Source organism: Tinamus guttatus, unplaced genomic scaffold (genome assembly GCF_059628265.1).
Source record: "Tinamus guttatus ecotype Peru unplaced genomic scaffold, ASM5962826v1 Tinamus_guttatus_pri_ptg000079l, whole genome shotgun sequence".
In the NCBI taxonomy this organism is placed as follows: Eukaryota; Metazoa; Chordata; class Aves; order Tinamiformes; family Tinamidae; genus Tinamus; species Tinamus guttatus.
Window position 1 is genome coordinate 3,944,020 of NW_028288613.1, and position 15,998 is coordinate 3,960,017.

General features: G+C 41.7%; 2 protein-coding genes across 5 annotated transcripts in view; both read left to right on the forward strand.

The window, feature by feature from the left end:
- Positions 1-3,956: 3,956 nt before the first annotated feature.
- NSMCE4A (NSE4A component of SMC5/6 complex) lies at positions 3,957-13,682 on the forward strand. The gene is made up of 10 exons (XM_010212047.2): positions 3,957-4,280; positions 5,479-5,559; positions 6,089-6,219; positions 7,922-8,073; positions 9,647-9,746; positions 10,104-10,194; positions 10,695-10,789; positions 11,675-11,723; positions 12,427-12,518; positions 12,978-13,682. The coding sequence occupies exons 1-10, from the start codon at positions 3,974-3,976 to the stop codon at positions 13,059-13,061; spliced, it is 1,182 nt and encodes a 393-aa protein (XP_010210349.2). The 5' UTR covers positions 3,957-3,973; the 3' UTR covers positions 13,062-13,682.
- Positions 13,683-15,364: 1,682 nt separating this feature from the next.
- ATE1 (arginyltransferase 1) overlaps positions 15,365-15,998 on the forward strand; it is a 59,447-nt gene continuing 58,813 nt past the window's right edge. For 3 of the 4 annotated variants that reach the window (XM_088520070.1, XM_088520066.1, XM_088520067.1), the window contains exon 1: positions 15,559-15,711. In XM_088520070.1, the coding sequence (XP_088376196.1) occupies positions 15,609-15,711 (103 nt within the window). In that variant the 5' untranslated portion in view covers positions 15,559-15,608. Of the gene's footprint in view, positions 15,450-15,558; positions 15,712-15,998 lie in introns of those variants that run through there. The other variant, XM_088520068.1, reaches the window with a different exon arrangement.

Below are 15,998 nucleotides of genomic sequence, written 5' to 3' on the forward strand. Positions count from 1 at the left end.
GGCTCTCTAAGCCAGCAGACTCGTCTTGCAGAACTGAACAAGTGGTATTTTGCTAAACCTAATGGTGGTAGGTAGGTCTACGGCTTATTGGCTCTACTTGAACCAGCTGGGCAGCTCCCAAATCATTGGAGATGCAGAGTCAACATCACTGGTAATTTACTTGTTAGCACCATAAAAAAAATATATATATATATATATACATTTCTCTGTATTTGATGAAGGAAATTGCCTCTGCTTGCTGAAATCCACTTAAGTTGCTGTGTATCACTGGTTATACAAAGTATGCAGTCCTAAGAATTAGAATTCAGAGGGGGATCTTGTGTTAAATGCCAGAAAATTTGTGTGCATTTCTGCAGTCTGAGAGGAAGAGGAGGAGGAAGAGAGAACAAAAAGTCTCTACGCGGTGAATCCTGCACAGTAAATCTTAAACAGAGAAGACAGTGACATTAGTTTGGAAGCTGAGGTCTAGGACATAAGATGTGATATTACACATGTGTTATAAATTAATTCTAAGATAAATTATGCAATTCTTAACTAGAGCTAGTGCAAAGGAGGAAAAATCTGCTGGTTGCATGATGCTGCTTCTGGATTCCAGCTGCTAAACTGCATTTGAAGATCAACTTACTATAGACACTGCTCATGTTTTCCTAAGAAATAATTAGCAGTGGGATGCCATGTCACTGTGACACTTAGCTAGGCACATTTGTAGATCTAATGCAACAGAAAAGATGGTGACTAAATAAATGCTGATGATGTGTGCAGGCCCCACAGCTCTCGATCACGGAGGTTGGTCCGGGCTGACACCTCCACCCTGACACTCTCTTCTCCTGCAGAAATGCGCAGTGGTTGCACCTATGCAGTCCAGGCTGCCAGGTTCCATTTCTCCAGGGGATCCAAGAGGAGGAGCTGATGCTTGGTTATTCTGTCTGAAACTGCTGGTCCCTTCTCTGCAAGGGGAATCTTACTGTAATTGCTGAAATCCTTTACAGTGTACAATATTCTTGTTAAAAGTTAATTTATGTGTTGCCCAGTATTTGTTCTACTATTACGCTTTTCAGTCATATTTAATATTTGGTCAATGTGGGTTGCGACTTCAGGAGCACTTTTTGCCACTTTATTAAAGAGCAAGTTTGAGACAAAGAACAGTCTGTGGCAGACTTTGCTCTTGTGCCCAAGGAGTAAAAGGCAGAGCTTGTCTAAGCACCGAGAAAGGTCAAATATGACTTAATACGCGTAGACCTCAAGAAAACAATATCATTTTCAGAAAGTAGATACAACAGGATGTTTCTCAGTGAGCTGATGAATGTTTCACCTGTAAATCACTGCTCTGCCTCCCTCCCAGCTCAGTGTTTTGCATTTTGTGCTATGGCTTTGGAACAGGGAATATTTCTTACTGTGTGTCTCTGTATTCCACTGCACAATGAGCCCCAGTCTTGTTTGGATCTGGAGACTTTCTGTGTTGAGGTCCAAAAGCATATTACTCATGAAAAATTTGCAACACAAATTCAACTGCAATCTATGAGTCACAGGAAGTATAAGAACCAAAAACTGTAGAATAGCCCAAGCCATAACTCAGTCTTTTTTCCTGTACTGAAAAGTGAAATATTTTAATCATATATTTTTGGAGAATGGTTCATGCTTATTTTTGGACTTTGCAGTCTTCAGCAAAAATACTCATTTGGGGAACACAATCCATGCCATTGTATATTCAAACAGCATCTGATCAATGAATGTCTTTGAATGTGTGCTAAAAAGTTTTCCATAGAACCCAACGCACCTCTGGAATACGGCCCAACTAAGTTCCTGAATGCATAAGAAAATGGTGAGCTGGCTAATACGTGCTATTGAGATAAGAAGACTCTCATTTGGGACTTCAGCAGGATGGAAATCACTGCTTTTACATGGGTTCTTTCAGAAACAGGAATTCATCAGTAAAAGTAAGAATATACTTTTGATTTTTAATGACCCGCCCTCTTAACAAAGTAACTTTTATTTTCTTTTAAAATTACGGAATACTCAATCTCAATACCTCTCCTGTATAATAAGGTGCATTTCATCCTGTTTCAGGAACACAAAAAAAAAAAATCAAAAATTTGAAATCTCTTATAATGCTCACTTTTTTTAGCCACAATGCCTTCTTTTTCTAATTAGCTTTAAGAACATACAGTGGCACTGAGAGTCAGCCAGAAGATAAGTCTCATGAGGAGAACTCTGTGTAAGAGTTTGCTTTAGAACCAATGTAAAAGGACTTAAATTTGAATAACAAAAAAGCTGCTGCTTTTTGTCTTTCCAGGTGCTTGGCCAGACAACTTCTAGCATACTGAAGCCCTCAAAAAGTCTCTGTAAAACAGATCATAAACACAGGTAAATTCATAAAGACAGGATTTAAACAGGAGTCTTCCCTATACCTCTAAAGGCATAGTTAATAACTCTTAAAACCTAATGACATAATTATGACAGCAGGTGTAGAAACAGTTGAATTGTAAGATCATGAGGACGTGAACAACCATCACAGGCAGTTCATACCAGATCTGCTGCATACATTTATGTAGGATGTTTGCCAAATATCCCCTGTCCAAACACGCTAAAGCTGTTCTGAACTCTGTCTCCTGTTTCACGGTTTACTGAAACTACAGGAGTTTTTAGGCAAGCCAGTCCCCACTGAACACCGATTGAATCCCAGCACCTGGTGGAGCAAAGCAGAGACCGTATGTGTTACTGTCACGTTATGAACTCAATCATTAAGGGTGGTTACATGCTGCAATTAGGAAAGCAGGGATTAAGCCTGTAGCACATATGGCTGTTTTAATTTCTTCCAGATTACAGCAATTTGGCATAATCACATATTCCTTTAATTCTCTTTGCACTGCAGATTTATCGGAATCTCATGCAGACTCTAGACTCACAATTGAAAAAGACTGCTAAGGACTTCTGTGTAATTGGAGTAATTACATGGACAGGACCAGTTCAAGGAACCCTGAGGTGGCATCTCCATGTCCAATCCTTCTGGAGCAACTGCTGTTTCTACAACAGCTCTACCAGCCGCAACGAGGAAAGGGCAACTAGGGCTGTCCTTCAGCCCACAGCTTCAGGATACACATTTGTTACTTTGTTTGTAATCCCTATTGCAAAGGGGTGCTTAACAGGCGCCCTATGTGCTTAATCTGCACATATTACATAGAAATGTATGTATTAATGTATGTATTAAAGATGCTTAGTATGTAACATATATAATAACGTATAGGTATATAATATGTACATATAACATATTAAATATGCTCAGTCAGATATATAGTGCATCTGGACCTCAGCTCTTCTTCACGTTACAGAGAAGCTTAAAAGGAGTCAAAAGATGTGGTTTAACTATTTTTTTTCCCTTAATAGAGGTGAAAGTGCTAAGCAGATTGTTCTGCTTACAGCAGCAGATAAAGCCGGGCAGCTTGGCTAACCCGAGATCCGAAGCGCCGCTAATATTCGGTGCCGGGCGTGCACTGCCCTCTCCCGGGTGAAATACGGGGTCTTTATTGGGTGTTTTTTTACACCGGCCGAGGCTCTGCCAGCCGCCAGCTCCCTCACGGGGCTGACAGGGAGCCCAGGAGGCCTGCGCAGCTGCGCGGGCTCCGCTCGGCCGCGCGTTTCACGCGCAGCTTGCGCGAAGCTCCAGGTCCCTGCAGGATTCTGCGCGCGTGACCGTCACGTCCCCGTTCGGCGGGTCCCGGTGACCCGCGGGGCCGCCCCGGGGCCGCCTCAGCGCCGCCTCGCGGGCTCCCCCGCGGCCCCGGCCGGCCCCGCCCGCCGCGGGGCGGGCCGCGGCAGCGCCGGCTCCGCCTCTGCAAGCGGCTCCGCGCTTTGGCCCTCGCGGGCCGCCGTGCCGCTGCGTAACGGCCCCGCGTAACGGCCCCGCGTAACGGCCTTGGCGCCTTCTGCGGCGGCCGGGAGCCAGGCGCTCCCCGGCGGCGGCCGCTGCGCAGCCATGACGGATGCGGGCGGCAGCGGCGACTTCTCCCCGCGCAGCTCGGGCTCGGGCTGCAGCCCCTTGTCGCTGCCCTCCACGTCCCGCAACGGCGCCCTGCCGGAGCGCCGGCAGCAGCGGCTCTCGGGCCTGGGCCGCCCGCCGCCTGCCGCCGCCTCCTCCTCCTCGTCCTGCTCCGATGAGGAGGAAGAGGAGCCGGCGGCGGAGGGGAGGCCGGCGCCGCCGGAGAGCGCCGAGGGTGCGGGCGACGAGCGCAGCAGGAGGCTGATCCGCAACCAGTACCGGGAGCTCATCTACAGCGTGCAGCGTAAGGCGCCCCGCGGGCAGCACGGGGCCTGCGGGCGGCCTCGCGCCCGCGAGGAGCCTCTTCTGGGCGCTCCGAGGGCTGGAGCTGCCCAGAGCCCGGCCTCGTAGGGAGCTGGGGGTCTCCCTCCCCGCTGGTGCGGGGATGCCGCTGGATAGGGAGCTCCCGCAGGGATTTTTGGTGCGGGGGATGCGTGGGTGGGTGTTTGCCCTGCTTGAGAATGAGCCCTAGTGCGAGACTGCAAATCCCAGGAGCTGCCAATGCCGGAGAATTTTCCTTAGGCTTTCTGGAAGGAGCCACCAAGCTTTTAACAGCTTTTTGTATGGAGTTTAATTTCTGTTGGGCTTTTGTTTGTTTATACTCGCTCTGTTTTTGCAGAGTGACGCCCTCGTTGCAGTCAGCACTACAAGCACCACTCGCGTCAGCAGCTCCTGGTGTTGGTGGTCATCTCTGTGCTTGCTAAAGCTGCCCTTCCGTTTCGTTTTAAGAGATTACAGCATTTATGGTTTATGGATGGTTTATGGATGATTTGGCTCCTGTTTATACAATTTAAGGCACACTTGTGCATTCAGTTTGCATGTTTAGGGGTGGCGCATAGCAGTTTGCAATTGGACATCTGAAAGTCTTCAAATCATACGTACACAGGTGAATATTAGTAACTTTGGCATTAGGATTATCAGAAAGAATCAAGTGTTTGTTTTTTTTGGTAATCCATAATCCATTAAATGAGACAAATGGCATGAGTACATTACAGGATCTGGTAACTGCTTTGACACCCATAAAATAAGTGGAACTCTGAGGAATCTGATACTGCTAGGCTTGGAGCTCTTGGGTAAAATATATGTGTGTGATGTTGGATGTTTGACATTGTGTTGAGCGTTGATGTTGGCTGTGCATAGTTCACACAACTGCAGTAGGTGATACAGTTCTACATTAATTACTTTTGATTATGTGAACCTACTACTGAGCATGTGAGTGAGCATCGAAAAGAATCAGGTCTGTGTGTCCTCCCAATGAAAGTATCATAGAATCTTGCCCATTTTGAATATATTGAGGCATGAAACCGCCAGTTTAGCTTAAATAACAAGTGTGTATTTTTTTATGTCTTTATGTAATTTGGAGTTTCACTTGTAGGTTTCCTTTCTCTCTTCTTTCTCTCTCCTTTCTCCCTTCCATCCCACTCCCTCCCTTCCCCATGCAGAAAATCGTGAGGATATGTTGAGTTCCAAAAGCAACAAGCTGACGGAAGCTTTGGAAGAAGCCAATAAACTGTTCAGTGGAGGTAAAAGCAAATTCTGCAGTACTTGTTAGAGATGGTTGCTTAGCAGTTGACCAAGTGTGAAGAGATGACGCCTTAAAAGCAAACAAAAACCAATAAGAAATTCTATTTAAATCCAACTACTTTATCAAAACCACAAAATTATAATTTGAAATAAATCACTTCAAGCAAGTCATCTTCAGATGAAGTTTTATCAAAATATTAATATCACTAATGTTTATTTGTCCTTAGATATGTTTTTTGACGTATTTTTATAGTACAATATACATGAATAGTGCACAAATTAGGTACACTTCTCCTTACTTGGAGAAGAAAAGCATGTTAATGAAAAATTCTTTTTCAAAATAATGTGTTAGATGTTAAAGCTGGGTGTGTCATCTCCCTTGTTTTGGTGGAAATAGCAAGTATTATTTATTATATTGGAGGTCACTACAGGAACCTTTACAAAGCTCTAAACCCAAGGTATTCAATATGGTAAACTTTGACAATTACATATTATTAATATATAGTCTATTTTTTTCTTCTATAACAGTCTCCTGTGCACGAGAGGCAGCACTGGATGCCCAGTTTCTTGTCTTAGCGTCAAATCTAGGAAAGGAGAAGGCCAATGAATTGCACTCTGAGATGACAGCATTTGACTCGCTAGCATTTGCGGAAGACTTAGTAAGTTCCAATCTCAGAATCTGCCAAGAGCTTTGCTAGAAGCTTGTGCTTTTTGTTGTGCAATCAGGAAAATGAGACCGAAGGCAGGCAGAACCTGAGTCTTTGCATAGAAATTAACACACTTCCTCGGATTTCCTTTCATTAACTTTCACTATAGTTAGTGTAGTATTGTTAGCAGAGGGGGAAAAAGTAGCTTACAAGTGTAGCCCACACCTATGGAATAATTGTAGTTTTGCTGCTGCATGACAGTTTAGTTAGTTTATGCCCTCAGCCAAAGCAGAGGGAGTTTTTTTTGTGTCTTTCTGGATTTTGGTGGTTTTTTTTAAATGTTGTTGTTGTAGCTTTGTAGCTTCACGGTAGCAAAATAGTTTCTTTATTCTGTTCTTCATGTCTCTTTGGATGTGGTTTTCAAGGTGGCTGGTGTGAAATGGGGCTTTGGATACTTGGTTCTTTGTACACATCCCATGCTTGCCTCTTATGCTGTGATTGGTTGGAAGAGTCCATTATAAGAGCATCAGAAGATATTTTTCTTTAGAGACAATTTATGTAATATGTTACAGTAGTAGAGAGTCTGAGTCTTTGGTCAAGACTGCAGTATAAGAAAATCAAGTTCATTTCTCCTGAGGAAGGATGGATTGTTTGAGCTTAAGTTGCTTTAATGTATCTGAAAAGTTAGGCTTCCTGAAACTCTGGTGCTCTGAAATTGGGAGATACTTTTGCTTAATAGTGCAATTTACGTAATGTCTTGCTGCTGCTTAGATGACTGAAATCTTTTTGGAGTACAAACAGTTTTAGCTGTGCATAGGTCTCTCTTTGCTGATCCTGCTTAGTAGTTATTGCAAACGTGCAAAGAGCTCTGTGCAAGTGGAAAGTTCTCCCTTGGTTCCTCACTGAAGAGAGCCAGGCCGGGAGCAGCCCATGAAAGAGTGGGGCTTGCAGCCAGCATTAGGCTAGTATTTGATCCTAAGCTTGTGATTAGTGTTACTGCAGTCCCTGGGGTAAAGGTAGTTACCAAATCTTGCTCTTGAATTCACTGACAGGAGACTGCATGAGAAGCACTATCCTTTAATTCTCTACCACTTTTTCGTAATTCAGAGGACAGAAAATCAGGTGACCTTTATGAGCAGTCTTTACTACATCTAGGAGTAATATTATTCTGCATGATTTAGAACAAAAAAGGCTGCTTATATACTGTATTGTAGATAACATAAGCACTACAAGAAAGATTTCTTGAGGAAAGAAATGCTTGCTTTTTGGACCAAATGAAATCGTTGGAAAGAGAGAGTCAGATATCTTGAAATGAGATTTAACCCAAGGCTCCATTTTCCTGCAGGTGTCTCTGACACTGATGTTGGTGTTCACCGATGACTTGCTTTTCTGATAAGATCTACAAGTCATTCACTTGAAAGAATTACTCACTGCTAAATACACTAGTATTGGATTTTGTCATCTAATCTACTTTAGATAAAACCATATCCTAATAGGGACTTTAATATACACACAGCATGGCTATTGTCTGTATACTGTGTAAGTCTATGTGTGTTTTCCTGTTTTCACTACAGCTTTGGGAAAATTGAGGTTCTTTAGTTATTCAGTGGTATTAAATTTTAATCTAGCAAAACACCATAACAGAGATTTCACCGTTAATGCATCTACTGATCTTTCACTAAGTGAATTTCCTTTGCGTTTTTTTCTTTTATAGCTAACATTCATGGGTCTAAATCGCATAGAAGTAGAAGAAAAGGATAGTGATAATGAGGGCTTTTCTGGTGGTTATTTACCTAGTAATGCCTGGCATAAACTGGGAGCAGAAACAGAGAAGTATTTCAGAAGAGCACCTTCTTTTCACTACATGTAAGTTTATTTAAGGAAAATTGCATACTAATGGCATTAAATGACATGAGTTCTGAAAAATGAGTTTTGTACTGATCTTTAGTGCCCAGGGTGTGAGTGAACAGTTTAGTTTTATGTTGCAGAGTGTCAACAAGGATTCTGCCTACTGCTTGTTCTGTCAGGGACCACCTTGTCTCCTAAATATCTCATAGTATGTTTCTCTTTGACCCTGACTTGGCTTGGATACAAAATATTACCTTTTGTATGTTATAGGGATAATCTTGATTTACCTCTTTCAGGCCTAAACCAGTAGACTTTAATAATCTCCTTTCCTTTCAAGGCTGGCTCATCCTTTTCCTTTCTCTCCCCATTGAAGCTGTAGCTAAAAGCATTATGAGAGGATCATTCATTTCTCTAGTTAGGGTTTTATGAGATCCTAAAAAACTAAACTCAAATATCTTTTACCTGCTGATTGTATCATGAGGCTTTTTCAAACTAGTGACCAACAGCCCTTTTCATGCATGTGTTAATGAGCTCTCTTTACAGCTCTGTCTTGGGAAGAAATTACCTGATTAATGGCAGGTGTCCTGGTGTGAAATAAGTGTCTTTTCTCTCTTTAGGTGTAAGCAATCCTTTTAAACCCTTTTAGCTGCTATAAAATGACCCTCAATCAGGCTTAGAGACTGTGCTGCAGTTTAAATCTCAGTGCAAAATAGTAGTGTTTTAATGGCATCAAATTGTGCTCATGGAGCTGTTAAAACATTTCAAATTTGTGCTTCTTCATTCGAGGCTAAAACTCTAAATGATAAGTATAATATTGTCCTAATAAATGATAAAAACTGCAAAAAAGACTTTGGGGGCTTGTTGTTATTTTTCCTTCTCTGTGTAGTTGAGTTTTAAGATCCTAAGTAATTGTGGGCTTCTTGTAATGGAAGATGTGAATATTGGCAAATATTAGAAAAGTAATAAAATAATAAAGTAATTTAAATAAAAATAGAGACTTTTTAGAGGAAATGACCTACTTAATACTTACTCGATCTATTATTATTTGAGGTCCAAATTATTTTTCTATGGCTAGTCTCTTAATTTTTGAAATGGATCAGTGGAAAGTTGCCTACTGTAGGCAAGAGTATATGCTACTGAATTTTGGGATAGTGCTCAACTGCTTCTCAGTTCACATGCTCTTCTTTAAGCATTTAAATTGGAGATTTAAGGCAGCCAAAATTTGAGCCTAAGTTGCTGTGGCAGTCAATGGGGGATGCTTCACAAAAGTGGCTAAAGCTAGTGGATGTATTTTCATTATTTATTGAGAAACTTTGAATCTCTTTTCAATGTACTGAATGTCCTGTTGATTGACTACACAATATTTTTGAAGACAGTTCTTACTGCAAACTTGCACATATGTGCACTGAAGAGTAGATGAGAAAGAGATGACTGTTTTATAGAGGGAATTCACATACAGAGAAGTCTGCGATAAATAGATTTTAGTCATTGTTTTGCACTTTTATCGGGAAACAACTGCTCAGTATCGATTTGTTAGTAAACGCTGGGGGGAAAAAAAAATCTTTCAATATATTCTTTTTATTTGCTTTAGGTTGGGATCTTTTAAGTCTGAGCCTCCAGTACCAAGGCAACGAATTGAGAGGCAGAAAAAGGCTACAGGAAGAGAAGAAAAAAGGGCAATGCCTGCTCAGGTTTGTTAAGTACTATTTTTATTAATGATTTATTATAGAATAATTATTGCAATGATTTTAAAATCATTCTGTTGCTCATGCCACTTCCAGTTTTGTAGTTCTGCACTTTGTAGTAATAAAGAAATCGGGTTTAAATTTAGGCCTCTTGCTTTGACTTGTGCAGACTACTGGGGTATTTTATTAATTGAATGGGATGAAATAGAATTGACAGAGTGATTTTTAGTAACCTCGAACATATTTTTTGGCTTATATGGAAAGTTTTTGGAAGAATATTTTGAAAACTTAGAACATGTTTATCTTAGAGTATTGGGTATGTGCACTGGAAATACAGTTTTTGATATAGCAACTTTTTTCCAGTTAAAAAAGATGGAGGAGTCTCATCAGGAAGCTACAGAAAAAGAAGTAGAGAGGATCTTGGGATTACTGCAAACTCATTTTAAAAATGATCGTAAGTATGACTTCAGTTTAGCTCTTAAAGTACTAAATTTGAGCAAATGAATGCTTAGTATCTTCTGCTGACTAGCATAAGGATGTCAACTATATGTGTGGTTTTTTAATGAATACTAAATACCCACTGGAGTTTGGAAATCTGAAGTCAATGCTTTTCCGCCTTTGTTAGAACACATATTTTTTTTGGAAAGGAAATTAAATAGTGACTCAGTTTCATATCTTATAAAAAAAAAATTTTATACACACACACACACACATACTGCTATTGTCAACTCCTCTATTTCCTTTTCCATGTGTAGAGTATCAGAGAGGGCAAAATGTGGAAAAAAAATAGTTTATCTTGGAAATTGAACACTGCATGTAATTGGGAACTCAGTATTTTAAATTGAACATTTAGATAGCCTTTGAAATGAGTACAGAATTTAAGTTAATATTTACATGTGTTAGCTTTGTGTATAACACCTGTTTTTAACAACTAACATGTTTTTGCATCTCTAGCTGATATGCCTATATCCTTCTTTGATCTTGTGATTGATCCCAACTCTTTTGCACGCACTGTAGAAAACATTTTTCACGTGTCCTTCATTGTAAGGGTAAGACACAATATGTTCTTGAAATTTTATTTTAGATACTGAAATTACAGAGCAACTTTGATCTGTAGTTTTGACGTATGTCATATTTAAAAAATAAGATCTAAATATAAGGATGCCTGATTTGTTTTTGCACGGACTGTGCTGTTTAATTATGTCAAATGAAGACAGAATTGACAGGTGATTTTTCTGCTACATTTATTGCTATTAACCCAGAGAATTTATCAACAAAGCAATTGTGAAATTTTTGCTGTCAGTACGTTCACTTTTCAAAAAGTTCTCTGTATTAGGATATTTATAGACGTGTGTGTCACCTTTACATACTTCAATTATTGAATTAAAAATGTCACTGAAGTTAAACTGAAATTAAATCTTCAGGTCTTGAAGTTCTTGGGTTCTCTTCTCCACATAGGATAGCACAGATGATTCTTTTGTAATGTTTTGTGTCCTTTTTGGAATTTGTAGATCGTGTTTTAAATGTAATAAAATCTAAACACATTTGCTGGACTTGGGAAAAGGGAAAAATCTACAAGTATGTCTTGACTAAATGTTGTGGCTTATTATATACTTAGATATAATAGCCCTGATAATCATACCACAATGTATTTAATGAATACATGATTATGTATTCATTATGACTTTTAAAATAATTTTTATATTCTAAGTTAACGAACTACCTTGTAGAAAATGAGTTCTCCTTTATGAATAGTAACTATATTTAAATAATAATTGTCATACCAAATATGAATAAAGATTCGTATCATTGTAGGGTACATGCTTATGATTATAAAGTAAAATACGGTATCAGTGGATAATTGTGGCAGCTCAGCGTCCTATCTCATTGGAATAGTTCTAATGTCTGAAATTTTACATCTTACTCCCTTCTAGGATGGCTTTGCACAATTAAAACTGGATGAAGATAAATTGCCAATAATAGGTAAAATACATTTAACTACGAAAGACTAAATGGTTTTGTTTTAACATTAGGAAGTAACAGCCTCTTGTGTATCACAAATTACTAAGCACCTTTTTTGTTGCAAGGACAGAGATTCGGGAACAATCTGATAGTATGGAAACTTAAGAATTGAAAAAATTGTGACCATTTAAATATTGAAATACAGAAAAAGTTGTTTATTATAATGATTTATACAACTTCCATTCATAGAATTAAAAGGTTGCTCCTTTTCATTTTATGTGGTATTTTGGCTAATGGGTGAATGAACATTGTCATGCTTTGCTGAGAAAGTATGTTTGGTATGTGAGAAATCTCATTTTTATCTAGCTGAGCTGAGAAGTGCTTTAAACGTTGAAGTTTTGCTTCAGCTTTCAAGCAGCCGAAATGAAATGCCTTCTGAAGTGGCATCTTCATTCCCCTAGGATATCAGTGGGCTCAAGACTTGGGGTTTTCCTGAAGGATTAAACACTTAAAACTTCTGAGACTCTGAAGAGTGTTAGTTTCTGGGGTTCTGGGAGTAAGACCAAAGAAATTTCTCATGAAGCATAGTGTCCCAACTATTGACTGCAACAAATTTAGTGGATTAGGTTTTACGGATTAATTTTTGAGAGTTATGTTCCTGGAGGAAAATGATTTTAAGAACATTGCAACTGTAAAGATGATGAAAATAAAATATTTTGAACAGAGCCCATAAAAGGTGATGAAGGAAGAGAGGATGATCGTAGTAATCTAGCGCGGAACCAAGCTGTCATCTCTCTGAGCTATCAAGAATGGAAGGTATAAAAAAAAGCAGCGAGTGCTCGTGATTCTTTTCCTTTAAAGTGCAAGGAGTCTTATGAAAGCTGTGCTGTTACTTAAAGCAGGGTAGGCTTTGCTCTATGTGTTAAAGCCCCTGCACCTAATTTTATGGATTTCAGAACAATCATGAGTCTAATGTTTTAGCTACAAGAAACCTAAGGAGAAGGGGGATGGAAACTTGATCTTTGTTCCTTGAAGCCTAGATGATTTAAGTGTTTCTAATTTAAAGCTGTGCAATAATTGGCCTTTGCTGTTTTATATGGGAACCAGGGAAGTATGGAGTCCCTCACTGAAAATGTGTAGAATAGACTTAGTCATTTTCAATAGTGCTTTGGAAAGAGAAACTTGTTGGTTTTCCTTGCTGTAACTGCAATTCTATTGAAATAGTTCAGCTGATGTAACTTAAGATGCTTTTAAAATTTTGTTATCTCTACACAGGAAATTGTAGAAACATATGAAATAACAGAACCCATGATCACTCCTCCTTATGACAACAATGAAGATGAAATGGAGATACCTTAATTCTTCAAGCAAATAATTTTCATAAATCAGACTGAATAAATAAGGATACAATGTGCGAGTTGGTTATGGATCCAGAAAGCCTGCAGAGGAGCTACCTGTGATGGCACATGTAGAAACACTTACAGGAGGCTAATTGTGTAACATCTGAGAATTTCCATATTTGTGATCTCTTTATGGATCTCAGAACTATCCTTGTTTAACCTTCTTTGCAGTAATGAATTGAAAAGATTTTTCTGTTTGCTGGCCAGTTAAGTGGTATGCTTTGGTTCATTTTCGAGACTTTGTACTTGTACTTGAAATGCAGTGCTATGAAGAATCATAGCTTAATTTTTCTACTTTTTTAAGAATTTACAGCTGATGTTCTTGTTAATAGACTGTTTGGAAGATGGGCTTAGGGGAACAGAAAGGGAAGACAGGTTCCTCCCAGAATCTCTTGAATAATAGAACTGAGTTATTTTATTATCATAAATGTTTGGTAAGTTCTGGAAGTTAATTGCATATTGTTTTAATGTCTTCTCTTTTTTTCCCCTTAGGTACCTTAAAGAAAAATATTTTAAAATGTTTCCTTCAAATAAGGTTTTATGTGTATATATTGTACAATTAAATTTATTTTGATTAGAACCATCTGGCACTTTTATTAGCCATCTTGTCTATATGTGACAGAGGCAGAAATTATTATATACTTCCATTTAATTATGGTTTTGTTTACTACTATATTGAAAGTTTACTGATGGTTTTACAAGCTTGCAGAAGAAAGGACATGTTTTTTTGTCCATGTCTTTTGCTAGCAGCTGCCTGGAAATGGAGTTGATGTGGTTAACCACCTCTGCTCATGACCCATTTTGTTTCTTATCTTAATCATATTGGGTGTCAGAGGAAAAAAATGATACTGTCCTTCTGTTCTTACTCTTCTTGAAATCACAGTTTGACATTTGGGAATTTCATCTTAACAACTTTTTTTTTTTTTTCCACCCTTGTCTGCAGATCTAAGTTTATCATGTGCTTCTTGCTTTGTAGACAGGAGAGCTAGATTAGAACAGGGCAATATTTTCCCTAACAGAAGTAAAACTTAGCTCCATCCTCAGAAAATCTTCTGAACAACAGCTGCTGGTGTTTTTATGATTCTTTTCTCTTTCTTCCTTTTGCTTTCAACAAATGTCTATGCTAAACAGCTGAGGTTTTGTTTACTAAGTGGATATTGAAGATCTGTTACTGGTTTTCTTAAACCCTATATTGCATTCATTACAAAAAAAAAAATAGTTTAAATGATTTTTTTTTTTTTTTTCACTTCAGAGAAATAGTATTCTGACTTTCCAGAATCAGGAGTCCAGCAGAAGTCTGAAGGATGCAGTTAGGGTATCATCTGCTGTCTTGTTACTAGCAGAATGTCCCTAGGTGACGATAAAGTGATCGGGTTGTGAGGATATTTGAAAACAGACAGAGCTGGCTCATCTTTGCTCATCTGCAGTCCAGCTGAAAGCTGTATTGCTTCAGACTTCCCTGCTGCTTCCTGGCTTATTCTGAAGTTGACGGGATACTTTGGGCTGCAGAGTTGGATGAAAAGGCATCGAGTTGTGCTGTGAGGCTGTTCAAACCAGCCTCAGTTCGGGGCGTCTGTGGTGCGTGCAGTGCTGCTGCTGTCTTGCCTGGTCTTTTGATGCCAAGCGCTTGGTCTTGGCAAGAGTCTCTGCTATGAATTATGTTAGTGCAGCTGGCAGGACCAGGGAAGGGACTGTCCGCCTGTGCTTGGTGCTGGTCACCACACCTTGAATCCTGTGTCCAGCTGTGGGCCCCTGTTGCAAGAAGGATGTGGAGGTGCTGGAGCGTGTCCAGAGAAGGCAGTGGAGCTGGGGAAGGGGCTGGAGCACAGGGCTTGTGAGGAGCGGCTGAGGGAGCCGGGGTGGTTCAGTCTGGAGGAGGCTTGGGGAGGCCTCATGGCTCTCTGCAGCCACCTGAGAGCAGGTTGCAGCGAGGCGGGGTCGCTCTCCTCTCCAGAACAACTCCAGGACAAGAGGAGACGGCCTCAAGCTGCGCCAGGGGAGGCTCAGGCTGGATAGTGGGAAATAGCAGTCAAGCACTGGAAGCGGCTGTTCGGGGACGTGGTGGTGTCACCGCCCCGGGCAGTGCTCAAGAAAGGTGTGGATGAGGCGCTGAGGGCCCCGGTGTAGCAGGCAGGGCCGCGTTGGCGGCTGCCCTCGTTGGCCTTGAAGGTCTCCTCCGGCCGCCGTGAGTCCCCGCCTCAGGCGGTGCCCGCGCGGGGGCGCGGCGGGCCGGGCGGCGGCGCGGCCCGGGCGGGCAGCATGCGGCGCGCCGTGGTGGAGTTCCGCGGGCGCAGGGAGGCCTCCCGCTGCGGCTACTGCTCCGCGGCGCGCGGCAGAGCCACGGCCGGTGAGTGCGGGCGGCCGCGGGGCGGCAACAACGCGCGGGGCAGCGGGCGCCCGCCCTCAGCCGACATGGCGGCGCGGCCGCTTCCTGCCCGCGCCAAAGATGGCGGCGGTTTCCGGGGTGCCCGGCGGGGCGGCGGGCCGGGCGCGGCGCTGAGCGGCCATGGCGGCGGCCGAGGGCTCCCTCAGCATCGTGGAGTACTTCGGCGGGGAGGATGGCTACCGCTGCGGCTACTGCAGGAGCGAGAGCGGCAACCTCTCCCACGGTGCGCGCCGAGGGCAGGCCGCGCGGGGGGCTCCGGGCGGGAAGCGCCGAGTTCACGCGGGGTAAAAGCGCCTCCGTCGGGGCTGGCGCTGCTGAGAGCGGCTGGTGTTTGTCGTGCGGGGCTGCACGGACCGCGGTGTTCGCGTGGAACAGAAGTTGTAATGATCTGTTTAGAGACAAGGGCAGCGCAACAGGAGGGGAAACAAAACAAAAAACAAGAGAGAGAGGGACAATCCTTCGGGCTGCAGCATCTAAAACCGGGAATGTTAGAAGAAGGCGGTGGCAGAA

Excerpts from the sequence above, each read along its gene's own strand:
- NSMCE4A (XM_010212047.2), top strand. The coding sequence starts at position 3,974 with ATGACGGATGCGGGCGGCAGCGGCGACTTCTCCCCGCGCAGCTCGGGC. Across the intron at positions 5,560-6,088 it reads CAATAAACTGTTCAGTGGAG|TCTCCTGTGCACGAGAGGCA; the intron begins GTAAAAGCAAAT and ends CTTCTATAACAG. Across the intron at positions 11,724-12,426 it reads AGATAAATTGCCAATAATAG|AGCCCATAAAAGGTGATGAA; the intron begins GTAAAATACATT and ends TATTTTGAACAG.